At 43.2% G+C, this 26,229-nt stretch overlaps 1 protein-coding gene across 26 annotated transcripts in view; it reads left to right on the top strand.

Annotated features, from left to right (window-relative positions):
- Window positions 1-19,817, top strand: part of gab1 (GRB2-associated binding protein 1) — a 41,402-nt gene extending 21,585 nt beyond the window's left edge. For 9 of the 26 annotated variants that reach the window (XM_078109120.1, XM_078109111.1, XM_078109121.1 and 6 more), the window contains 12 exons: window positions 4,233-4,361; window positions 5,007-5,172; window positions 7,890-8,115; window positions 8,252-8,344; window positions 8,773-9,455; window positions 10,837-10,931; window positions 11,640-11,940; window positions 14,069-14,161; window positions 15,101-15,194; window positions 15,736-15,859; window positions 17,856-17,984; window positions 18,086-19,817. In XM_078109120.1, coding sequence (XP_077965246.1) covers window positions 4,233-4,361; window positions 5,007-5,172; window positions 7,890-8,115; window positions 8,252-8,344; window positions 8,773-9,455; window positions 10,837-10,931; window positions 11,640-11,940; window positions 14,069-14,161; window positions 15,101-15,194; window positions 15,736-15,859; window positions 17,856-17,984; window positions 18,086-18,244 — 2,292 coding nt within the window. In that variant the 3' untranslated portion in view covers window positions 18,245-19,817. Of the gene's footprint in view, window positions 1-766; window positions 1,065-4,232; window positions 4,362-5,006; window positions 5,173-7,889; window positions 8,116-8,251; window positions 8,345-8,772; window positions 9,456-10,836; window positions 10,932-11,639; window positions 11,941-14,068; window positions 14,162-15,100; window positions 15,195-15,735; window positions 15,860-16,736; window positions 16,813-17,855; window positions 17,985-18,085 lie in introns of those variants that run through there. The other 17 variants (XM_078109123.1, XM_078109117.1, XM_078109119.1 and 14 more) reach the window with 8 other exon arrangements.
- Window positions 19,818-26,229: the final 6,412 nt, after the last annotated feature.

Raw genomic sequence — 26,229 nt, 5'->3', positions numbered from 1 at the left:
CTAGGACATTTCCAAAGTCTGGTGTGGGAATGCTGTGGCTTGTTTCATTCGTCAGACGCTGAAATGTTAGCATGGAGCTGTACTAGATAGGACGTGTGTAAGAATAGCCAGATGGCTTTGGCGGTGTGGTCTCTGTTGATGCCAGCCGGTGTCTAAAAGGAGTACAACACTAGCATTGTTGCTATATCCGATTTTCTCGCTAAGAGTTCGGCACCACAACAAGTTGAGGTTATGTGCAGGGCTGCAGAGACAGACATGGCATCGACTGCTCCATTATGTAAGCAATTAAGCCTATTTTCCCAAATCCAATGTGTTTCCCATAGGTTTACAGCTTCAGGGGGGGGTGTAGTTGTCGGGCAAATGGTCTGGCCGAGGGAGGGGGGGGAGTAGTGGAGTGGGCGCCCCTCCCCCTGTTATAACGGTAGGGGGAACACTGGTAATGTTAAATTGGCTATTTTCTCCCTCTTGACCCTCTTCTCCTTGCGTCTTTGGCATTGTCATGCTCCAGTTATGTCGGGTTAGAAGTCCTCTGACGGCAGCGTGACGCCACTCAGTCGGCATCTCCCCTCAACACCCCCCCCTGCCCCCTGGCCCCCTTTCCTTCCCCTGTCATCTTCTTAGTCGGACCCTCAATGCCCCCTCTGTCTGGCCCCATAGGCTGTACGTCCTGAGTGGACGAATAGAGGGTTTCTTCCTGTCTTTCCCCCTATCAGAAGACACCAGAATGCTTGGAGGAAGGGGAGGAGTGGGAGCAGTGGGGGGGACAGGACAGCTGCCCCACTCCATCTCAGTCCAGTATCGTCCCATTCCCAAGCCTGGGGCCCGTGAACACTGGACTCCTACGAGCTGAACTGGTCTCCGTAATTGTGGAGTGAGCTGAATGGTTCACAATCAGTCGGTGGATCAAGACTAGAATGGATGTCTTATGTTTCCTTCAGTCATTAAGCACTTGACCCCGGCTCGAACCAGTTGGCATTTAGTCCTGTCACGTCGGACACAATGGAATACACACTAAAAAGGAGGACCACGTGCCTCATCGTGTTCTTCACAAGCCTTGACATGAGGTATGTAATGGTGGACTGCTCGGTATTCGGCTGAGGTCATCTGGTGACACTGTTCCAGGGTTTGTGTGTGGCATTGGGTTCAAAGTTCACCGATGTAGTTTGGATTCTGTAATGTTGATATTCAGCGTGTTAGTACACATACACACAGATGTTCATGTAATTATATCAAATGTAAAAGTATTCTGTTAGTATATAAGGGAATCGGTGCCTTCAATGTGTTGTCTGGGATTCTGGGTCAAATTTAGTCAAGATAAACAAGGAAAAGATTTTTGCTGGAAAAAACTGATTACTTGACAACACAAGAAGCAAGAGTGTAGATACATGACAAATTCCCACAGTCAAAGCAAAGGATCATAGGGATGAGAGGAAAGATGGTTACTTGTAGTGGTGCATCCTGGCTTCTTATATAAGTAAAGCTAAAGTCTAACTGCAAGTGAAACAAATGCTGAGAAAAATGAGTGTTTTTGTGCAGACAGATTTTGCGCATGCAAAAAATGAAAAGTGCTTGTTCTCTCAATGCGCTCTAAAAACACTTTGCATATCACTAACCGCATTGTTTCAAAAATGTGGTGGAGGGTAGAGAAGAAATCAAATCACTGACCAGCTGCATGCAAATGTGGAGTAACCGAGTTATTGCATTGCATGTAAATGTGATGTCAGACTTTCTGACATCACATTTTCTGTCTTAACCGTATTTCTTCCACTTTCCTGTTGTCTTGTGTGCATATAAATGAAGTCATTTTCCATATGCATGCAAAGTACGGATGCCTCTGACTCTCGGGTACGTTTTGTGTTCTAAATGTTGCATGCATGTGTGGTGCTGAATGGCTGCTACAAAGCAAGTGCGCCTTTTGCTGTGTGAAAGTCCACAGATGGAGGAGAGATGCTCGTGCTACCGCACAGCTTGTCATCCCAGAACTACTACAGTCTGCAAGCATGCTAATGTGACACTTGGATGCACTTGAAACCGTGGATGCAGACTGTCTCCAGGGCGGCTCTGCTCTGAATCCGAGTACATGTGATTGAGCCGTAGCATCCAAACATTATTTCTTCATCTCAAGTATTTTGAGATGAATGCTTTTTCACTGTCAAGCCCCAGGAGGGAATGCATTTTGACACATCCTATTTTCTGTTATCCTCTTGATTATTTCCCTGCTGTACTCATTTTTGGCTCATTACACCTTTTATAGCTATATTAATCCCTTTGTTGTACGTGATGAAATCATCTGTTTTTTAGATGATCTTCCTGTCGAAGCTCCTTTTTATAGTTGCACATGCTTAGCGTCATTCAGTATTATCAAATGTTGTTCTTGAAGCAGTTTAATTTTTAGTTTTGCAGAAAAGTTTTTGTGCAAAAAGCAGACCATGCAATCCATTCAGTATCCACAAATTCTCAGATACAAAGCATAATTAAACGTCAAATGTATTGGAAGGTATCAGTAGAGTGTGCATCTAATGTCTGTCTTCATATTGTTTGATCCAACATCTTTAACACGAGCGTTCGCTCTGTTTTATCTCTCAACTGTAAGTAACTGGTTGTTTTTCTCGTGAATTTGACAAGTAACTCCTACTCAGTGACTGAGGCAGTTTGATCACACCCGTCTCACTACTTGCCCAGTTGTCCGCTTGTCACCCTGGGCAGGCCTGGCCTCGCTGTAACCTAAGCTCTCAGTCCTCCTGTTCCCTGCAGGGTAACTTGACCCAAGGTTGCTTTGTCATGTGCCAGAGAGCGCGGTTCCCTCTCCACACCCATCGTCTTTGTGCGGCCAACTCAACAGAGACGCATCGGTGTTGTTTTAGCGCATTCACTTCAGCTCCTACGGTTAAATGTGCTATTTAAGGAGGCCTGCCTCAAAGGATGTAGTTGTAATAGATTTAAGCCTCATTTGGACCTTGTGGGTGTGTTTGGGATTATATAATGTTGTCCTTTTGAACCGCAGTGTCTTAAACATGTGCTGCACGTGTGAGTGTGCAATATGTCCGTGTGGGATGTGAATGCTTTCTACTTCTTCTTTTTTTTAAGTGACTGCGTGTGTGTTGTTTTTCATGTTTTGGTGATTCCTGCAGTTTAAAAAGCCAGGGTCGATTTTCAGATCTACAGGTTGTTTCTTCATCCTGTTTGTGGAGGGAAAGGTCTGATGCTCATCATCCTGTGTCCGTCAGGAGCTTGCCTCACTAACAAAGGGCCCCCTGTGGTTGCAAAAATACCTCCCCCATCTCCCTCTCACATGTACAGCATTGTTAATCTGGTCAAAACTGTACCCCAAAACAATAAACAAATAAGCTTTAGTTTGCATTCCTCACTCTCTGGTCCGTTGCCTGATCCCAGCGATCTCTCTGCTCGTTGTTTGTGTACTTTGCCATTAACTCAAATCTCAAATGGCACTGGAAAAGTTTCAGGTATTTGATCAAATATTTGATTACTTTCGAGTACTACGGTATTTGGACAAGTGTCCAAACATACTTTCCTTAACTTAAGCCACAATGTGGGGGACACCGTTTTTTTGTGCAGAGCTTATTTTCAGCCTTCCTCTAATGACTCTGCAGAGTTCATGTCCAGGTTGAGTCCGCATTTATAAACATAAAACGCCGCTGGATGTTTTCTAAATATATCTATGAACACCGTGAGGCGGAAAAACATCATCTCACAACAAAACCGTGTGCCGCCTTTTTACTTTTGAAGGGCTAAAGAGGCTGCTCACTCTCACTGACCTACATCGTTTAAACAACAACAACACGTGATATGACTGCTATGCGTGATATGTAAACCATTTCTGAAGCCACACGGTTTGTTTTCTGCCCAAAGTAAGATATCTATGTGCAGTGTTAATTTTGAATAATTCAGTAATGAATCACTGATATAAAAATATATTTTTTCTTTTTCTAAAAGCAAATACCAATAGCCTGTTACCCTTTTGGTTATTCGCCCGATCATGGGGCTGGGCCAAACTATGTGGCTTTTGTTCTGGTCATCCCTGACACATATTTCTGGTTGCGGGCCTCTTTCCTCTCTGGCCTCGAGTATTCTTCAGTGAGTGCAGTGCAGCTGGCGAAGACACAAGCTACACTAGGACACACTGGCTGAGCTGGAAAAATAAAGCATTTGAACAGAACGGAGCAGTCATTGCGAGGAACACGCATCTAACCTTTGGCCTGGTTTCTCTGCAGGCATGGAAGAAGCGGTGGTTTGTTCTTCGGTGTGGCCGTCTGACGGGCGACCCAGACGTGTTGGAGTACTACAAGAATGACCACGCCAAGAAGCCCATCCGCGTGATTGATCTCAACCTGTGCGAGCAGGTATGGTTCCCCGGCGTTTTCGGCTCGCCTTTCTGAATGTGATTAATTCTTCATTTGAATTGAGTCATATTTTGACCAATTACAGTTAATGCCCTTCAAGTCATCACAACGTTAGGCGGTTTGGGTATAAGTCATAGGCAAAGATTTCTTTGTTGGAAAGAGGAAACACTTTATACAACACTTTCTTCCTTTCTGTTCATTACAAATGAAAATATAAAGTATATGTCAATACAAGCCCCATATTTCATGAAGCTCACTATTTGTCAAATCTATGAGCAAATCTAATAACAACATCCGTTGATCCGAGAGATCATCTTGTGACACTGTATAGACCTCAAAACACCTAATATAATTAGATGTTTTCCCAGAAATATGAAATATATATTTGACACTGAATTATTACCCTTTTAACCTCTCTGCACCAGTGGTAAACATCTTATAATACATACTGAACGTGGCATTAGTAGTTTTTATTAAGTATTTTTTGCAGATAGCTGATACACAGGTTGAAAGAACATTTTGTATATTTGACAGGCTATTTATTTGAGCTCTACCACTTCACACATTTGATTCCGTATTTATTGGCTGTAAATATTAACTTTATCCCTCTATGTATTTGCTGATATATGTTTGTTACCACTTCAGGTGGACGCTGGGCTGACATTCAACAAGAAGGACCTGGAGCACAGCTTCATTTTCGACATCAAGACCATCGACCGTGTCTTCTACCTGGTGGCTGACACCGAAGAAGAGATGAATAAGTGGGTTCGCTGCATCTGCGACATCTGTGGTTTTAACCCCACTGATGACGGTAAGCGTCGCCATTCCATAGTTAACTACGCGCCGTTGCTGCACTGCTTCAGTGTTGCTTCACCCTCTGGTACGTCTGGGTCTGCAGGGAGTTCAAGTTTACACCATGAATAGTCATGACAAGTAGTCAAGACGTGAGGAACAAGTGAGGTTAAGTGAGAAACAGCCTCGAAAACGTATGACGCCAATATGACATAATGACAGCAACCATCTAACACTAACATATTCAGAAAGAAATAGAGAAAATAAACATAAATCATATTATTGACTTTATAGACAGTCACTTTTTGTTTTACAGTATTATTGTCGTTTTTAATACATTATTGATCAGCTTCATAATCAGCTGTCCACGAGTATAAGGAGTGAGGGGAACAGGCTCAATGTGCCAGAAAGCCTCTTTTCAGCAGAGTTCCAATGATCCGTGTGTTGTGTTAAATCTCACATTACCGTCGTCCCCAGTACTCTATAATCGAATCATTGTGTTTGTGTTCGTCTCACTGACCCGCTTTCCCTCTTATCTGGTTATCATTGTCTCTCGTTTGCGCTCTCTCATTTCCTTCTCTGGCCTCCGTCTTCGAGCCTAAATGCAGGCTCAGTCGCCTATTGTCGCGCCCCCCCCCTACCCCCCCACCCTCATCTCAACATGACCGCATTTGAATCTAACGAGAACTAATGCGCTGTCCGTCACGTCGTGCCGCTCAGAGTCTTTCACGGGGAAGAATGTACATTTTCAACCTGGCAAATGAGTCACCGATTATGCTCCTCCAAGGTCATCTTCTCCTCAGCGTTGCGACTGTGCCCCCACGTCTTTTACATGGCTGGTGTTGCGGGGCAAGCCCGATAACACTCTTCAGCAGAGTTATCAAAACTGGCTGTTGAAAGCCTATCGTGCAAACAGACTGTGTTCAAGGAGATAAATCTTTGCAGACAGTCCTCCTCACAATTCCTGGTACAAAAGAGTGTCCTTGGCTCTCCCTTCAGCGCTCTCTTTCACTCTTTTGCCTGTGAAACCCGACTCTGTGTCCTGCCAGAGTGCTCCGTGGTGGGTCCCATATTAGAGGAGGGAGACAGAGGAGGTGGTGAAGATGAGTACGAGCAGAGGGGATTTCTCCTTTTTCCTGTTTGAATCAGCACAGTTTCAACAAACAAATGATGGGGCGGGGAGGAGAAGATGGCCGAGGAGCACATTTTTAAAACGGGAGAAAGAGTCTCCTGGCGTAAGAGAACGCCTTGTCGGTAATAGGAGAGAGTGGGAGGGGAACTGTGAAGAAGAAAAAAGTAGAACAATGCAGAGTGAACGCAGAGATGCTCGTTCACCGAGCGTACGCATTGGCCATCTGCGCCGTGCAACAATCAACCTCAGCAGAAGGGTCTGAAAGAAACTCTGATATTTGTGTGACGAAGCAGAGACCTTGAGGAAATTCTGTCTGTGAAGGAGTGTGTGGGATTCTGAAGGCAAACGCCGTATTCAGGCTGTTCACCAACAAACAATAATGCCTCTGAGTGGGTTTCGTGCATTTATGTGAGTTGGACTTGAAAAGAAGGATAAATATGTGCATTCGTGACGGCTTCTTTGTGCACATCGACAGCAATGACCGGAGTGTGCTATACCTTGATATCAGGTGCCGGTATTATTTAGGGAATGTTATCACACACTCATTTTGCATGTCCCACTGTGTATCATTTCCTTCCCCTCATTTCAAGTTAAGATGTTTGATTTCTCCCCGAAATGTTCCACCCAAGAAGACACGGACGTTGTAGATTCCCTGGGCGTGTCAATTTTTGGTTGAGCTATTCTAAAAGAGGAGTCCAAGATTTGTTCTGAAGGTGTCGGGCACACAAACACACAGAGCATTTAAACACCAACAGCCAAGTGTTTTAAAATATATTTCCTTTGTTCTCTCTTCTCATTGAATTGTAAACATAAAAAAAGCCTTAGAATATATAAACCTCAGCCGCCCATGTTCACATATCATAGAGCTGTGAAGTTGATGTAGTGTGGAGTTCTGTTGCTAAGAAACCGCTTGGGTTCACTCAGCCGGTTGACATTGGCAAACACCGCTTACTGTTTACTTTCTGCTTAATATCGGTCTCCAACATCACCAACTCTGACTCACTGGGCTTCCTTGGCCCAATACAAATGTTGTAAATTCAGTATGAGAGGTACGTAACAGAAATAGGACCACTAAAATTAGTCCAATGTGTCCTTTATATGTATTGTAATACACAAGATTAAAGTCCACCTTATGTAAATAAAACAACTGATTGATCCTTCAAACTTTAACCAACCTGATGCCTTGCATACCAATATTGAGATTTTCTACGGTGGGCTTTGTGATGCCCTGATAAATAACCACAAAATCACTGAAAAATATGTGAGCCCAGACGTTCATAGACATCTGCTGAGCCGTGTCTGAAAGGTCTTGATTACGTCTCATCTTTTGGCCTCAATTTAATCTATTCTTGATTACAGTCCAGATAATAATACGATCCATTTAATTGGTGGCCTTTGTCGTACACGGTAGCGCACCTCAAGGCTTCATTTCATGATGGCGTCTCAAGAACTGTATTACGTTTTCAGTAGAGTTGAAGGGCGGTTCAGTGGCAGCGGCCCTCCTCTACAGTCATCCGTGACTAACCTTGTACTTTTCTGTTTCGGTATACTAATGAAGATTATTCAGAGGAATTCACCTCAGTTGCCTTGTTTCTTTCTTGCAGAGGCAGCGAAAGCCGCTCACCAGTCGGCCATCGGAGGCCTGGTGGTGGACACGGCACCGCACCCAGCACTGGGTAGCATCGTCGGCCCAGCAGCAATGCTGACCAGTGTGCCCCCTCCATACCAGCCGGTCAAAGTGCGCCACCTGGACTCTCAGTCCAGTTCAGACGAGCCCCAGGATTACCTCTGGCTCGTCAACTGTGAGAGCAAAAAGCCTGAGCCCAACAGGTGAGCGTGCTTATTGGATGTATTATTAGATGTATGTCTCCGTATCCACTCTATATATGTTTCCAACCCATTTCTTCTTTTTGTACACTTCATCTGCACTGCCGCTCTCGCCGTGTCTCCGCTGTGCGGCTTGTAGCTCAGTGCAGCGTCGCTCTCCATTGGAGGGGGACCAGGAGTATTTGCTCCTTGAGGAGTGTGAGAGCAAGAGTCTTCCTCTTCAGGCTAGTCTGTGAGTGACCAGCCATCCAGCTGGAACGGCCTGCTTTTGTGTAGAGTGCTACACGTGTATTTAAAAAAAAAAAAAGACTCAAAAAAGTCCTAGCTGCAGGTTGATATTACAGCTGGATGTTTTAGTATGGATATTTGAACTGTCTGATCCTTGTTGATCAGAACAGACTAAATTGTACTCAACCTAACAATGCATCAACTGTTTTGGTTGCCTGCGTGTTAACAACAGCATTTACCGAACATCTTCTGTGAAAAGAGATGCTAACATATTTGTGCCGAGATTAGTGAGGTGTCTGCATATACCGTTGTGTTGCTAACCCTGGTTTGCAGGCCGTGCTGTGAAGGCTCACCCAACGGAGTGGATTTCTTGGCTTGTCGACATCGATTGTGGATACCTAACTCTGGCGTATTTGCATATCGTCTCCTTAGAGCTCACGGCGAGTGTTCCAAGTCTACCTCTTCAGAGACGGACCTGAACGACAACCTGCCCTCTCACCGCACGCCCACCTCCACGTCTTCAGCCAAGCACACGTCGCACAACGGCTTCTTCCCGCAGCACCCGGCCCCCGCCTCCGCCTCCTCCATCTACGACTCGCCCCCGTCGCGCTGTGCCTCCCTGTCGACCGACAGCAGCCTGTACCACCTCCCTCGCAGCTGTTCCCAGGACACGGTGCTGCTTCCCAAGTCCGCCTCGTCCCCCGTGGCCCACCCGGACAGCGGGGACGGCTCCGAGCTCTATGTCTTCAACACCCCGTCGCGGAAGCCCTCGATGGAGTCGCAGCTGCGCAACCTTTCCATCAGTTACGACATCCCGCCCACGCCCGGCGCAAACTGCACCTATCAGGTGCCCCGCACTTTGTCCACGTCGACGGGCACGGGAGGCTCAGAGGGCGGGGGGGACGCAGTGCCCCCTCCCAGGCCGCCAAAGCCTTCGCTCGGTTCCACCTCAGGACCGCCGCCGCCCCCTGCCGAGCGCTCGCCCACGGACAACTACTTTGTGCCTCGCTCGGCGTCCGAGACGGACGGGAACTACTGCGTGCCCACTAGCAGCGGGAACAAGGCCTTACGCAGCAACACCATCGGCACCGTGGACTGTTCGCGCATTCGCAAAGGTTTGTGCTCTGTCAACACCGCTATGAAGTACAAATGATGCTTTACGATTTTACAATATTTGAATTCTATTTTATGTTGGATTGGACGCACAGATTGACAAAGCCTCTTTCCTCGATGTAATTTTGACCGTTTAAGTGCAGTGATAAAGTAACTTTACGATGGTTCGTGCAGAAAATGTAATCATATATGTCAGTAATAACTTCCATCTCAAACATTGAAATGATGGCAATATACATTAAGAATCATCTTGCTATGTCCTCACTTGTACAGGCCTCCTGTTGCATCGCTGAAACCACGTATTGCTTTAGCAGAGCCTTCTTTGTTGTACATATATTGTACTACAACGTTTTCCTTACCTCGGAAGTATGGGACTGTGGTCTAAATTTGACCAGACACCATACATGTGAGCTATGTTTTAACTATTTAAATAAGGGTTTCCAAGTCGATTTGAAGAAGATTTGACTAAAATCTGACACGCTATTCTGTGTAGACAAGAGTTGCCTTTTCTAATGAAAGACAAATAAAGCAAATCTAATACTGAAATGTTATGATTACAGCATAGATGTTAAATCAATACGCAGCATCCTTTGCTAGAAAGATTTTGAATAGATAGGTAAAACACAATCTTGTGACTAGAAGAGAGAAAATCAAGTAAGCATGGACACCACATTAATATTCTCCAGTCACTCCCCCCTCTTGTGGTAAAAAATGTCATTACAGTTGTCTCCGTGACCAGACAGATAAATTTCAGCAAGTAATTTGGTGAAACTGTTATAAGCCTAACCTTTGCTTGTAAAGCTGTCAAACTGCCACGGCACAGACAGTGAATATCGCAGGCTCGTCAGAGGATGTTTGGTGCGAGTCTGCGTCAAATGTGTCAGTGACTGTTTCACACAACACAAGTCCAACTTGAAGGATTTACTTTGGCTCTGCATCTTGAGAGTGGAAATACACAGTAAAGCCACTGAAAGATTAAGTTATTTATACTGCAAACAGGATTTCATCGAAGCTTTTCACTTTACATTGTTTCTTACAATATTATAAAGAAATGATCGATTTCTCCCTGTCAGGACCCCCCACACTCCCCTCCCCGCTTATTTTCCTAGCACTGCTGTAGTTCTTGTGGCCGTAAGTGAAATGCATTAGTGCCTGCATTAGCGGCTAATGAGAATGCAAAAAGCAATAATATTGTGCATTAGATACTGTTACATACTGTTATGCTGTAGCATAAATGTAGCATTTGGCTTTATAAGGGGGGGAGCCATTATAATTAGTGCTCTTCATTTCCTGAAGCGGTTGATTGTTAAATATCTCATTTGATAAAGTTCCCATATATTAAATTGTCCTGTATATTTGGTCATTTTATTTGTCTTTTTACAGATTTTGGATCCCAGGACTGCTATGACATTCCTAGATCATTCCCCTCTGAGAAAAACTGTTCATTTGACTTCAATGAAAACTTCAACATGTACTTTGTAAGTGTTGTTCCTCTGGTTTATTAACTCACAGTTCCACACGTGTGTGTGCTTTGACTTTTAGCAATCATACATGTACATTCTATGTGAGTGAAATGCAGCGGTAAAACAACAGCTACAGCCTGGTGTGATCGATTAACTCAACAAAACAATAAAACGGTTGATCGGCTAACTGTTACTGCTGGGAATATAAAAAGGACATCACATCCCTTTTTTAGGGTTAAACGAACAAAAAGTGTAAAGAAGCAGTCTCTAATAACAGCGCTCGGGTTGCACAAAGACATTGAATTCAACATAAAAACAGCTTGCCGTGTGGGTTTTGACATTTGTTTGTTGTGAATTTCCTGGTGAGTCTTTATCGGTCCCGCAGGCTGCTTTGCTTCATGGCAGAGACAGCGCTATCTGCTGCTGCATGAATTTACGGTGATGTAATGTGTGCTGACTACTATCAAAAACCAACAACCTGTGTGGTTTTAGTGTTGGTACTTCTTTTTGAGTTCATCCTAGATTGATTTTCCGCTACAACCTTTTTAAGTTTCTCACAATGCTTTTGTCTGAAACAATATTGAACACGAAAATAGTTTTGAGTGTTTGTGTGTGTGCGCTGCTCAGTTTTTTTGTGTAAAAGTAGAGTTGAATATTACTACCGTTGCCGGCTATGATTGATGCTTTTGTCTGTGAACATATTTGTGCCGTGTCCCCCCTCAGAAAAATAAAGGAATGATGCCTGTTGGCAGCCAGTCCACAGAGGAGGTAGACCAGAACTACGTACCCATGAGTGCCAACTCGCCGTCGCACCACCACTCGGGCAGTTTGTCGGAGCCGATGCACGAACCCAACTATGTGCCCATGACGCCGGGCACCATGGAGTTCTCCTCCCTGGGGAAACAGGTCCCCCCGCCCGCCCACATGGGCTTCCGCTCCAGTCCCAAGACGCCGCCTCGCAGGCCCATGCTCAACGACTGCCAGCCCCCGCCCGTCGACCGGAATCTCAAACCTGACCGCAAAGGTGAGAGGACCGCACGCACGTGTAACTGTGACTTGGTTCATGAATGTAGCGCTGTAGGTTTTCATCATGTTCTTGCTGCGGGGGGGGGGTGTTGATCTGTGCTGCAGTGTGTTGTTGCTTCGGTGTGCTGAGTATTCACTAATGCAACAACTGACCGTTCTTTGTCTCACACTCTCAGTGCTGGCTCTCGGCCATAACGCCATCCAAACTACTTCAATCATTTCCAGCTGCTCTCAAAGCAGTCTTTCTTCCTCACACCTCAGTTCCCGTTGTGGACCAATGTGTTTACTAATTTTGGTTTCTTGTGGTCCGTCTGTTGTGTTGAACCCCGTCGTCTCTCTCCTTGTCTCGCGCCCGTCCTCGACCACCTTATTTCTCCTCTTGATAAATTAGTTTAGTGCCTGCTACGTCGTCGTACATCCTACACAGTAAGCTGCTTGTCAAAAGCACTTTTGTCCGAAGCTCAAGAGGCCCGCGGGGCGTTTTGTAGGGGGGCGGGCGGTCCCTGTGCCACGGAGTGACCAAAGGCCCAGAGTGGTCACCTAAATCCCCTTTGTTCCCTTCATCTGAATGGAGCTCTTTGATCAAAAGACCTAATAGCAAGAGATTTACAATGTGGGCGGATTGAAAGGCTGAGTAACGGGCGAGGAGAGAAAGCGACCTGAGTGTTGTCGGCGAGGCGGGGAGTCATCACGTAGGCAAACCAAAAGCCACGACAGTCAATGTCACCGAGGAGGAACGGGACGTGTTGGCGAGGTTCACAGTTCCCTCATCGCTGAAGCCTTCTGTGCACCACTCGTGGGCTTATTTTATCCGTGACCTCTGAATCAGTCATCTCAAAAGTTTGGCAGGCATCATAGCTGGAATATTAACACTAAAAATATGTTGGTTTCTCCAAATCGTTACTTGAAATCTTCAGTGGTCATGGATTTTGAATGTACATTGGCAAACAGTGTACTACTTTGTTGTTACCATGTGTGATTTTGACTGCACTTTATTGGACAAGCTAACTCTAGAATATGTAAACTGTAGTTAGCGCGGGGGAAGTCATGCCTCCTAGTAGCCAATCAGGTTGCCCAATCCACTCATATATTACATCCAGTCTTTAGAAATGTCAGATTTAGGGCTGATGATTTCCGGAATGGTTTGGCAGTAAAAAGTCCCGTATGTACTTTTTCTTAGTATTTATCACGTTCTCTCAATAGTTTGAAAGTTATTATACAATTATATTGTTTTTATAATAGTTTAGAGTTAACCAGCTGTCCCACTGCTCCCAGTACAAAAGGCAGCCTGCGCGGATACGCTGATGATGGATTTAAGGAACTGTATTTTGGAGTAGAAACAGCACAGAGAATTAGATTATTCATGATACGTACACACATCTTTTTGGCAGATGTAAGTATGTAAAGCGACCAGACATCCAGACTGAAAACAATAGTGAGTGACATCACTATCTAGATATTTATTCTTTAAACTTGAAACATTTAAAGTAGTGTACAAATAACATGCTCTATTGATCTTTTTTTACCTCGGGTGTTAGTAATTTCTTTTCAATCACCATACAAGATCCCGCCGTAAAGTGGACTAATTTAACTCCCTACCAGTCCGTGTTCACCTTCTATTTCCATCTCTCCATCCCTCTCTGATTTGTCTGCGCCGTATGTTGCGAGAGCTTTGACATCTGTGGGCGAGTCCATCCAACTCTTTTAACTTCCTTAACACTATGACATGTTTCAACTGAAATTAATGATCGTACTTTGAGACTTGACAATGTTGTAATAAGCGTGGTGATGTAGGAGGAGCTACAGTATGTTCTCAACGTTACATCATCTCTCAGTGTACTCTGTGCTCACGCACATCTCGTCGTGCATGCGCAGCTGCGATGTCAGTCTTTGTGGGGGAGGCCGTGGCGCATGGAGTGAGGTGCATGTCGGGCAGTATGGGTCCGCTGTTGTCATGACAATCATCCTCTTAAAAACTGTGATTGGATGTACGTGCGGGTGGTGTCCCGTTGTTCACCAAAGTCTCGTCTTTCGCTTTGCATGGCAGGACAGTTGTTACTGTAGGGGCTTATTTGTTGTGATCACCAAAGATTTCATAATAAGCAAAGTCTTCTTTCACCAATCAGGTCAGAGTCCTAAAATAATAAGAGCAAAAGGTGTCGGTTTAGAGCGAACCGACTCTCAAACCGTAGGTGAATTCCCGAGGGGACGACGCAAGGGTAGGTACTCCACACTGCCACTGTGTTTCCATTCCTTGACCTGTCTCCAACTCTAATTCATCTCCACTCTTTGCATGTGGTGCACTGTGGGATCTCTCTTGTTCCTCGCGCCTGTTTTTAATGGTTGCTGGCCGCGATGAGCACATCCATCCAGAACTACCCAAATAGGCTCAAGAATAAAACATGGGTGTCAGAGCTGTTGCACTAATCCAGTCTTATTTTAAATCCCAGCAGGAGGGGATTGAGTGTGCACTTCATTCGGGATGGATTGGATTCACAGCACGCCTCTTAGAATAAATTGTTACTACCACCTTACACTAAATATCTTCTCCTTCTAATGTGACTACTTCCATGCACTTTCCCAAAATTCCCTTCCAAAACATTTTTCTGGTTTTATTCAGTATAATTGTTCATCAAAAATATACATTCAGATGTGTTTCAGCCTCAACAGAATTATTGTCACAAGGACGGTCGCGTGGCTGTGGCGAATAGTAGAGGGCCCTTTTAGAGGAAATTAAACACTGATAGCATCTAATAAAAGAGCAATCTCCTCTGCTGGTTCACCTACTGCATGACGTCTGTAGTTTACAATGTTTTACTCCGACTCCTCGTACACAATATGGCACACATTTATGCGTTATACAATTGCCCAATTGTTTTCAGTTCGTATAGGTTTAAAATCTAGCGATTAAAATCTACTTGTGATGAGAAATTGATGAGAGACAAGGGGCGGGAAAGGCTGCTGAATATGATTTAATAATTAATTAACTGAATTAACTAATTTGTATAGCAATAAGTTATACCAGTGAGAGTTGCTATTTAAAATGGCATACATTTAGCTTTTTGTCACAGTATTCACAACATTTTATTCACTAATTCAAACATGACTAAACCATGTTTCTTAAGCAGCGGCTGACTGTCATGTGTGCTTTGCTTCAGGAAGACCAGCTCCACTTGAGATCAAACCACTGCCAGAATGGGAGGAGCCCTGTACGCCCGTCCGCTCGCCTGTCACTCGCTCATTTGCTCGGGAGTAAGTATCGACTATGATCTGTGGGATTTTTTACACTTTTTGTATTTTGCTAACAACTAAGGGCATGTTCACACCACTTTCCTCAGCCCGTTTAAAAAAAACTTTCCTGTCTTTTTAGTTGTGCTTCTTAAAAAATTGAATAAAAAGCCAGCGGCAATAAAAAGAAATTGCTGCACTTCTTCTCAAAGGGACTAACCGTCAGCAGCTGATGTTACGGAAACTGTGCATTGCCCAACACGTTACCAAGACAAGATACAGTTTCTTTTTCTTTTGTAGTAAAACTATTATTTGGTGTGAACATTCCTTTTAGTAGTGTTTACAATTAACCAAGTGAGTAGGCACTAACACTTCATGCATTACTGTAGTCACCTTGTGACCAAAGTAGCACTACTCATACACCCTGGTGTGGGATGAAGAATGAATCCTATTGTCCGGTATTGTGGTTTTTAACTGTGGCTGTTACGTCTGTACTGTATTTTGTGTTCACCAGAGACTGTGCTTGTGTGTCAGTTGGTTTGTAAACATTGTGAATGCTGATCAGTCTTTCTAGGTTTCCAATGCCGACGAGACCCGCGTCCGTGCATAGTACGGCCTCCAGCACTGACTCCGAAGACTGTGATGAGAATTATGTAGCCATGGTCTCTAATAAGTCCACAGATGAACCAGTATGTAACACACAACTATCCTCTGAAATAAGAAGTTGCATGATTGTTGTTTTTGAAGATAATCAAGGCTACATGACAATGTGCTAAATGTTGTTGTTTTTTCTATGGTGTTATATGTGTTTGTGGTATTGTTCAAACAATTTGAAATCCTTGTCATACACGACATTTCCAAAGACAGTTTTCACGATGAGGCGGGCAAAGTTTGAGGGTTGAACAAAACGCAACGTAGGATGTTGAGCAGATGTTTTTTGCACGGAAAATATTAGAAAGCCCATTTCCAGTTCTGGCTCCTCAAAGACTCACATTATTGTGGACAAATAACTGGTTGCTGCAGATGGACTCCTCACCACTTCCCCTTTTCTTCACAATTTCTTCTTGTTCTGCAGCTCTGCTTTCTTTATTCTCTATTTTGTTCCTTTTCTTTTCAGGTATTGAGTTCTCTAAAAATTAATGTTTGTTTTTGTCAAATAAGTACCCGTACTGTAGTTCAAAAGATTGCTTTTTGTTATGTAGGCATGTGCTTGGCATCAATATAAGATGCATTTTCTACCTTTTTTGGATGCCTGCTGCATCAGCCACACATTGATAAGAAGACATTTGTCTCATTGGGTTTTCTTTCTCTTACAGCTTGAGTATTCGGTGTATCATTTTCCTGTTTTTTTTCTTGCTGTAACAATTGAACTCTTTCCAACATTTGCTTTGATACCGTCTGCTGACTTCCTGTTCTTTCATCCCTCGTATTAATTTCTTTCTTCCTAGTTCTGCATTTCTTTGGCTTCACCAGGCTCTGGTTTCATTAATTTTTCCCGCATTTTGTTCTTGACCATCTGCTCTTTCTTTTTTCCTTTTGCCACTGCTTCCTTCTCACTCTGTGTAGAGAGGAGTCTTTCTACTGCACAGTCCCCATCACCCCTGTAAAGAGGGAGGTGGAGGAACTTGACACCATAGAGGAGGTGAGCAGGGTTGCCAGGTTAGACGTGCATGGCCTGCTCTGTCAGAACACAAGGGGTTGCCAGTTTAGGGTTTTATTATCAGCAAGTTCAAAGTGCATAGTTTGCTGTGCTTTTTGTTGCACCCCAACACCAGCTAGAGTCTTTCGCTTGGATATACGGTTTGAAGCGCAGTGATTTAGAGATGTGAACACTATCTTTGATTATCGTTAGTGTGTAGTAGTTTTGTCACCATCTTAGTTCTAATAACACCAACCCAACGTGTAGTTAGAAAATAATACCACCTTTGGGTCTAAGTGTTGTCACAATACTATAACTTGGACTTTCTACTAATGTTAAAGCTATTTCTCCTTATGTTAAAGTCACTGACCCACTACTATTCAATTTAAAACAGGGCAAGTATAAGAAACTAAACAATGACATAAACTCTGAGCAAGTACAATGGTCTTTTCAGAATTGAAATTTTAAAATGTTATGTGCGTTGCAAAGTCATTAGTATTTCATTGGACAGCATTGCAGCCACTGGAGGTTTGGCATGTTGGTTTGCTGCCCATTTTTGTTGGCTGTATCAGTGAAACGACACTTCAGCAACTTTGCCGGTCTGGTGCCTGTTTGATTGGCGCAGCCAGATGAAAAGAGGTTTACTGATTAAAGAAATTTATTGCCATAATGAAGCAATCAACTTCTAAGTCGAACATCTAAGTAGTGCTGTTTTTCACTACTTGATCCACTTTGATAATTGGTAAACATGGACTGATTATGTTGACCGTGCAGGCGCATTTGGGGTTAATTGTATATTGGTGTCCATGTTTTCATTTTTAAATGATCCTATCCAAAAAACATCAGACCTGTAAATAAATGATCTGAAGTCCGGTTTGAATGCAGTTTGGGGAAATCAAATCAGTCGATCTCTTGAAATCATAGAAAACCAAAATTAGTTATTGTGACAACGCTAGATTGTGTTGAAGTAAGACTAAGCCTCACTGACACTGGCTCAGTGTGTTTCTATTCAGTCAATAAAAGCATCATTTTTCTGGCTTATGCAGAATATGAAGCTTGGCGCACCCATGACTGCGGACGGGGGGAGCAGCCCTATGGTGAAGGCGAAGGGAGACAAACAGGTGGAGTACCTGGATTTGGATCTTGACTCCGGCAAGTCTACCCCACCTAGAAAGGTAAGAATTAATCAGCCGCCACATTCCCGGCCTTGTGTTCGCATGTCATCTGAAAAGAACTTCAAGACAGCCCTCTGTTTCTTTCTTTTTTCTTTACGAAGGTTAAAAGCAACGGAACTGGAATAACAGTGTCAGATGAGCGTGTGGACTACGTAGTTGTGGACCAGCAACGGACACAAGCCCTTAAGAGCACACGGGAGGCCTGGAACGATGGCCGCCAATCCACAGAGACTGACACCCCTTCCAAGGGACCCAAGTGACCCAAGTGACCCAGTTCTCCTCAAACCGCCAACACACCAACCCCCGAAACCATTGGGCCTTTCACACCAGTGTAGGCTCTGGTGTGTGTGCTTTTGGCACGATCCGGCTGTCACCTTCCACTTCAGCAAGACCCTCAATGTGTAGTGGAGTTTACGCTGCCGTTAGGGCTAGAACAGCACCGTGTGTACAGTTGTAGGAAGTGGGAGGAGCCAGGAATAAGCTGAAGGCAGTATGAAAGTAGGAAGTGGAAATGACTAGACTGGTCTCTGGGGTTTGACTTAAGCAGACCCACAAACCGACTTTGGCTAGAAAGTCTGATCAACAGTTCCCTTAAATAATAATGCTGTTTGATGTGGTTTTTGGAGTATAAATTGAATCTCTTGATAACATGATCACACTACTAGATCCCTGCATCACTCTTACTAACGGAGTAGATTTTTCAGTTTCTCCTGTTTGAGCGAGTGGGGTTCCATAGGCACTGGTCAGTTTTTACCAAGTTGGTGTGAATTGCTGAAACTGGCACTAAAGTGTGTATGTGATACTTCAAACCTGATCTCCATGGTAACCCAGTACGGCAGCATTTTTATAGTTTTATTACTTTTTTTAAAAAGTTCAAGGCATTTTAACTCGTTCATTTTAGAAGTAACTAAGTGCTCAATTTAAGCTTTGGATTCACTCAAGGTTTAATCCACTAGCATGATTCGATTTCCATTTGGCTGTATATGGAGATGCTTCAATCTGTTATAATGGAAGTGCAAAGACTGTACAAAAGTGTTATGTATATAAACAGGAAAAGTGTCCTTTTATTTGCATGGAATATCCAGCATGTTTGACTTGAGGGTATGTGGATTCTGCAGGGTAGAATCCTGTGCCTGTCTTAGGTGGTATCAGGACTTGTTTTAAATGAATGAACTACTGTGAGTTTTTAAAAGAAAGTGACAGGTTTTCTATAAGTTATGCAAAGGTATCAAACGTTAGGCTAGAGAGAGAGAGAAAATCAGGTACTATACAACTAATCATTTCTAATTTATTTCTCAAGTAATTTCATCCGGTGGATTTCTTGTCCACTTTTAGCTCAGTATTCTCGATAATTTGCTAAAGTCTGTTTAAATGCTTAGTTTGACAGCGCCGCTCAATTAGTTTTGCAAGTTTATTAATGTTCCTCATTCCTCTCTCATCTTATGTTTAATTTATTTCAAATTGACCTGGCATACAGTTTTGGGAAATTGACTGCCACATGGAGTCAACGTGATACATCTTTTCTAGACGGTGAAAGTCTTTCTTTGCATAAATCTGTGCTTTACTAACCTGTGAACTCTGACTCAGATCTCCCAAGCTTGTGCTGCCACAAGTTAAAATGATTGCTGTACATATTTTGCCATCAATTAGATTTAACATGTATCATTTGAAAAAATGTGCCTACTAAGTCATCTTCATTCTACTTCACTATTTCCTTATTGAAGTCCTTTTGTGATACGGACTGCAAAGCTGATGATGCTTTATCTTTTTTAATGAATCTCCACAGAAATTGTACATTTTGAAAGTGGACTAAATAAAAATCCAACATCCTTATGCATGTGTGGTCTTTTTTTAAATATGATTTCAATGATAAGGAAATCAAAATGAGAAGGTGCAGAGATGAAAATGCAATTTGAAGGATTCCTGTGCATGGTGAGTTTGATTTTTGTGCGTTCACTTCTGCAAAATTGATGATGGTTAGCCAGTTAGCATCTAGTTCCAAGAATTTCAAAGTAATACTGAAACGTTGTCTATAGAGTTATTTGAATTTTTTTTTTACCCTGGGCAATAGTTGCCTGCAGCTATGACTGTCGCCTGAATGATTGTGTTCAACCGCCTAACAACTAACTGCATTGACTGTATGTATGTATCCAGCTAATTATATTTTTATATATATATATATATATATATATATATATATATATATATATATATACACACACACAATTATGGGAACATTTCACAAATAAAGTACACTTTCATTAAGTTATATTTTGTAATTATATAATGTCAACACATGGTAAATATGTTCATTAAATGCACTGAATATAATGTTAGCGTTAGCTTATCTCATTACTTAATGTTTGCATATACTCACTACTTGAGACGACCAACGTTAACGTGGCATTTTTCAACGTAAGAAAATGACCGTAAGTGTACCACCATCATCGTTTTCTGAAGGTTTGGTTGTAAAATGTTTGGCTTGAACTCAATTCAAATGCGCTAACTTTATTAACGGTGACATTAAGTTAGTTAACAGGTCGATGACGCAGCGATGGGACGTCAATTAGACCTCTGCGGTTTTAAGATTAACGTTAGCCTTTTTGTTTTTCAAAAACAACGTTAACACGTTAATAAGTTATGGATTCGCCGTTTTCTCCGGGACATTTATTTTTGGGGAAGGTTAAAGACCTTAACATTCCTCCATGGAGGAGCTAACATTACCGCATTTGGAAAGGTCCTCGTTGCCTTTGGACAAAACAACTTTATCCTTAAGTTGTGTTAATAATACACTTTTCAAGATGTAATGCTGTCAGTTCACTTTAGTGTCAAAATAACCTTTCAGCAAACGTTCATTCTTCTAGTTTCCATCCGAGTTGTGCTTAAAACACTGCAACTAACAACTACAACTACAATTGCAATTTAAAGCACGTGTCGTACCATTTTCACTCCAGCAGGTGGCGCCGTTGCTCGATGAACTCCGTGGCTCTTGTTCTTTGCACACGCCCCTTTCGGTGCAGTCGCTCGAGTTGACGTCCTCCTGGGTGAGGCTCTGCGGCGGTGCTGTGGCAGCATAAATTACCGAAGTAAGTTCTTCACGATGAGCCTCACAGGCGAAGTTGCTGTTGTCATGGGTTACTGCAATGACCTCATTGAAATCCCTGAGTTTGTTTTATTTAATGTTGGATGTGTTTTTTCCCTCCTGCTGTCCATATTGGGCTATTTTTAATACAGCATATGCAGTGATCATTGTTAATTTAATGGTATTTTTGAGGTTACCTTCTGATTTGTGCACATTTTACGTGTATTTAATTTTATGTACTAACCAATCCGCTAATTGTCCATTTTATCATGCATTTTTACTGTGTGCTATAATGTGCTGCAGTACTTTCCAGTTTCAACTTAAATGTCCCATTTCTCGTTATCCTTTGAACCCAAGATTCTCAGTGTGGTATGTAGAAATCATTTTCTCTTTGGATATTTTTCTCTTTGCCGAGTGATAAAAAGGGGCGTGAGAAGCAACTCTAGGAAAATAATTGACAAAATCAACAATCATTTTTTAAAATCTATCACTAGCACATTATCACATCACATCAAGGACCTTTGCAGGTGTGAATGAGTGCGTGGAAGCATTGTTATCCGCACAAGGTCGGCCCCATCGCAACTTTTTCTTTGGCTGATGTATGTCTACTGATGTAAATATCTCTAGCAGGCTATATTTATGGTTTCAGCACAGGCCTCTAGTTTAATCAAATGTAACACGGGCCTCTCAGTCACGTTTCATCCCATAAATCTGTCGGACAACACATCATGAGCCGGTACCCCATCCCACATGGTCTGTCTTTCATTGGCTGCGTTTTATATCCCAGCCCGAGGCTTGTGTTTGCTACCCTGACATACAGCAGATTGTAACAGTTTGCCATCAGGTGGCTTCATCCTTTAGCTGTAATGGAATTTAGAAGCTTCACATTGCTGTCAGACATAGCTGATGGGTTGGCAGGTCAGCACACACGCAGGGTTTTGAGTCATTTTCTTTTTAATTTGCTGCTCTTTCAGTGCTCACGAGAGCTGCCGGTTTGCATGTTTAATGTGTCGGAACTAGATTACTGACGATGTCGTCATCTGGGGTTATGCCGGTGTAATTCCTCCGTCTCGCGTTTGACCTTGGGGACCAGGTAACATGGTTTCAACGCCGCGTTTAGAAGCTCTTCTTGGTTCTCTTGCTCACTGCATTAGGAACATCCCTATTTCATAGGAACTTCATGCCGCATATTAACCGTTCAGCCTTTACATTTCGACCTTGTGTCCAAACGCATAACAACACGCGCAACCTTCAACCGGTTAAAAAGCTTGAAGGCGCCGTGAGAAAACCGCCCCAATCACCGTCCGCGTGGCAGCGCGTGAAGTCAAATCGCACCTCGAGTCCTCTTCTAACACGTGGGCCTCCACCTGCACAGTCTTTGGGCCGAGCCTGGACCCTCGGGTGCGCTGAGCGGCCTGTGAGGTGGCGAGGTGTGACATCCTGTGTGTGGGGGGGGGGGGCGGTCCTGATGATCGATTTAACAATATTTTGGATGATACAGGCAAGTTGTTGTTTTAATTCATTTTTTTATGGCTCTTTGGGGTAAGGATGAACAATTAAGAATAGCAATTGCAGATATTTTGGCTTTTGAGTTTTGGAATTGAGTTGTGATTTGCAATATTTTAGGGGATGATTAAATCATTATTCTTTTTCTTTCATTTTTATTGGAAAGTGTATAAAAAACAATGTGTGATTTTTGCTTTTATCTGTACCCATCAAGTTTTCTTTTTTATACGGTCAATATATTATGATGTGTAGGCCATGGCATGCTTGCAGAAGGGTTATATTTGATTTAAAATGAGATTTTTACACATTTTTCCCTTAACAAATATCACACCTCCTGCACTGTCAAGGTTTCCGTCGGCCGTATTGGGATTCTGATGGAATTTAGATTGATTGTGCAGCCCTAGTTCAGGGGCATGTTGTGCAATACATAATAATACAGTTTGTTTCCAGGTTTTTGTTTCCATTACGTAGTGACATCACCTCAGCCCCCCGCAAGACGAGACCGTGTACCTGTTATCTGGAAATAATATGTTTGCAGGTTCTTTGGGCCGGTCTTATTCAATTAGGCGGATGTTGCACCGTCGACCAGTATATACTTTGTTGACGTCTCTCTATATTCCGTCAATATTTCAGTTTGACTGAACTTGATCAGTCGCATGTCGTCACAGTTCCTCCTGGTAGGCTCCTATTGAGTCATCACATGCTCTGTTTACCGCATCCGCTGCACCCGCTCATCTGCCAATTCTGGCAGCCGGTCCGTCATTCTCTCAACCTCGCCATCTTACCCCCTCCCCCCCCCCCCCACCTTCCACTCCTTCCACCTCAGCAGCATCTCCCCTCTTTCAAGTCTCTTGTCACTCAAAGGCAGAGCCACAGCCGGACTGAATCTAAAACAACACTTAAGTCCCGATACACAATTTATTTTTTGTCCTATTTGTCCTCCTCGTCCGGCTCTTAAGTTGGTCATACAGCGATGTCCTCCTAATGGGAAAAAAAAAAAAAAACACCTGTGGTTTACCAGAATGCAGCAGAGGCAAAGATGGAAATCATTTTGGGTAAAGAAAAGGGCCGTACACATCTGCGTACATATTCAATACTCCCTCGTCCGTCCTTGTCTGCAGTGCAGATAAAGATGTCATTGTACACGCGGGGGGCAAAGAGGACGTTTTCTATAACTCCGTTTTCTGTACATGTTCCTCGATGAAAGCTGCTCCCATGGCGGGTCCACAGCAGTCTGCGATAACGTGGCCTCCCCTGCACGTGTTCGCCATGCCTTTGACACTGTGCTGTGGATTCTTCTCCATGGCAACCGTCCAGAGGAGAGCGGGGGGGAAAAAGTGGGTGATTTTTAAACTCCCTCTCTTGCTTTCTCACTCTCACCAAAGCCGGCACTAATCACATTTTGCGAGAGCTTGAGGATCGAGTTTTTGTGTTACTTCAATGTCATCAGCAGAGATTTGGAGCAGCGAAACCATTACTGGATTGAAAAAAAAGTGGTATATTATTTATATTCATAAAGCAGCATTCTATGGGGACCTGTAACTCGGCTTATGATTTGCATCATTTTTCCGCTCTACAGTTTAACTGCATTTATTACACGTTTATACTGGTCCATTAACTAAGCTGATGATTATTATATTACTTAGGCTATAAATGCACAACTTTATTGCTCCAGATACAACATTTATACCATGTAACGAGATTCTATTCATTCTTAATAGCTTAAAGAAGCTGCTTGGAGATAATACAAAGTTTATCCCTCCTGATAATGCACTGTTATGCTTCGGCTAGCGTCGATCCTTTCACGCACATTAGGACATAATGTTGCCCAACAGTTAAGTGATTTATGAACGGGATTAGTCAGTCAGCGTCGTAGATTATCAGCTTCTTAAGAATGACGCAGACGAGATCTCCCCCACGATGAGCGCTTAATGTTAATGTAATAATGGGGGGAGAAGGGGACGTCAGTTGTGCATGCTAAGATGTCCATCATTGATTTTACAGCTGTCTAAGGATGGAAGGGTATTTTATGCCTCCAGAGTGCACGCTGCATGCAGGAGTCCCTTGACTCAAATATAGATCGTCTCCTTCAGAGTGCGCTTGGATGTTTCTGCCTCTGTCTTCACTTTTGGTTTCGTGGTGTGTCAGCTCTTCATCTGTGGAGCTTTGGTGTGACAGAGTGTCATATATATATATATATATATATATATATATATATATATATATATATATATATATATACACACACACGTATATGTTATTGACTTGCAGAATACAAGCACCTAAGAAAACGTAACTCCAATGTAGTGATGGAATAATATTTCTTCCCACCACTTAGTTAGTTACTGTAATACTAAGCCCATAGTTATGTACTGTAACTATATAATGAATCATTGGGGAGCCGATAAGGCAACGTGACTCCTCAGATACCAGCTGCCTGCGGTGCTTTTAGCCGGCCTGCTGGTTCTGGACACTCGTCAGGAAACGCGGCTCAGTTCTGGCCAGCTGGCTCTCCGTCTGTGTAATAGGTCCTTGTCAAAAGTTTACAGAGCTTCAGCAGTTGGCGGAGGAGCCCGGGGCTGCGATTGGCGTGCAGAGGAGGGTTCTGATGAGCTGTGAGAGCCCAGTGGCTCGACAGCCGCCGTCCCGTACTCATTCGCTTTCCATTGTCGAGAGTGTCTGCACGTGTTCCTGTTCCTCAGCGCCACATTTGATACGTTCAAATCATTTTGTTATTAGCTTTCATCTGGTTACAACGCGTCGTTTAGATTCACAATTATCAGTTTCGAGGCAGGATGGTGCCTCCAGGAGGGAGTTGGAGGTCGTTATCCGCCTTTTTTGAGTTTCAGATCTTAATCCTGTTCACAGCTGAGCGGCCAGGCCATTCAGAGAATTGTCTTTTAAACAGCTTAACTTGTTTGTAACAGACATGTATCTCTATGTGATGTCATTTGAGGTGTTAATGTTAGGAAGTTAAACAGATAATTGTTCTCTAAAGTATATTTTATTCTACTGGGAAAAACCTCAAACAAATGCGTTGATTGTTTTGTGCCAAATACCAAATTTTCCCAAATTACATTTGAACCCAGATGAGCTTGTCTCAAACCGGTGGGCCGGTCATGTTAAATGCGAGAGCAAACGGGCCAATTCACTGGAAAGCTAATCGATCTGCATCTCTGGTCTCTGCTGGTCTTCAAACCTACCGGGTTCCACGTCTCAGACCTTCCACCCACACCACAAATGTACAGGAAGAACAGCCCACGTTGAGATGCTCTACCCTGCAGTCTACGGCCATTCATGAAGTGGATACAAAGGTGTAGCTTATATGGATTTCTCTAGCTTAGAAAAATGAGCGATTGTGTGTGTATTGTATTCGAGCAACACAGAATTGCTTCCTCTTTACTGGAATTTGTTTTTCTCCTGATGTGGCCGGGCGCTGATCAGTTGTAAAGTTGTACGGATCTGCAGGCGTGTAATAAAGGGGTAGTGACACTAAACATTTGTTGAGTTGAAAACCACAATCATTTTCACAGAAGGGCTGCAGCCATTAGTTTAGGGATCACAATGGGTAACTGGAAACAGTTGGTTGATTGATCAAAAAAGATAAATTGATAATTGATGTTTTTCAGCTTTTCTGTGTCGTATTTGAAACAAATG

This window comes from Gasterosteus aculeatus, chromosome 9, assembly GCF_964276395.1.
Source record: "Gasterosteus aculeatus chromosome 9, fGasAcu3.hap1.1, whole genome shotgun sequence".
In the NCBI taxonomy this organism is placed as follows: Eukaryota; Metazoa; Chordata; class Actinopteri; order Perciformes; family Gasterosteidae; genus Gasterosteus; species Gasterosteus aculeatus.
This window is presented reverse-complemented; position numbering and strand designations above follow the sequence as displayed.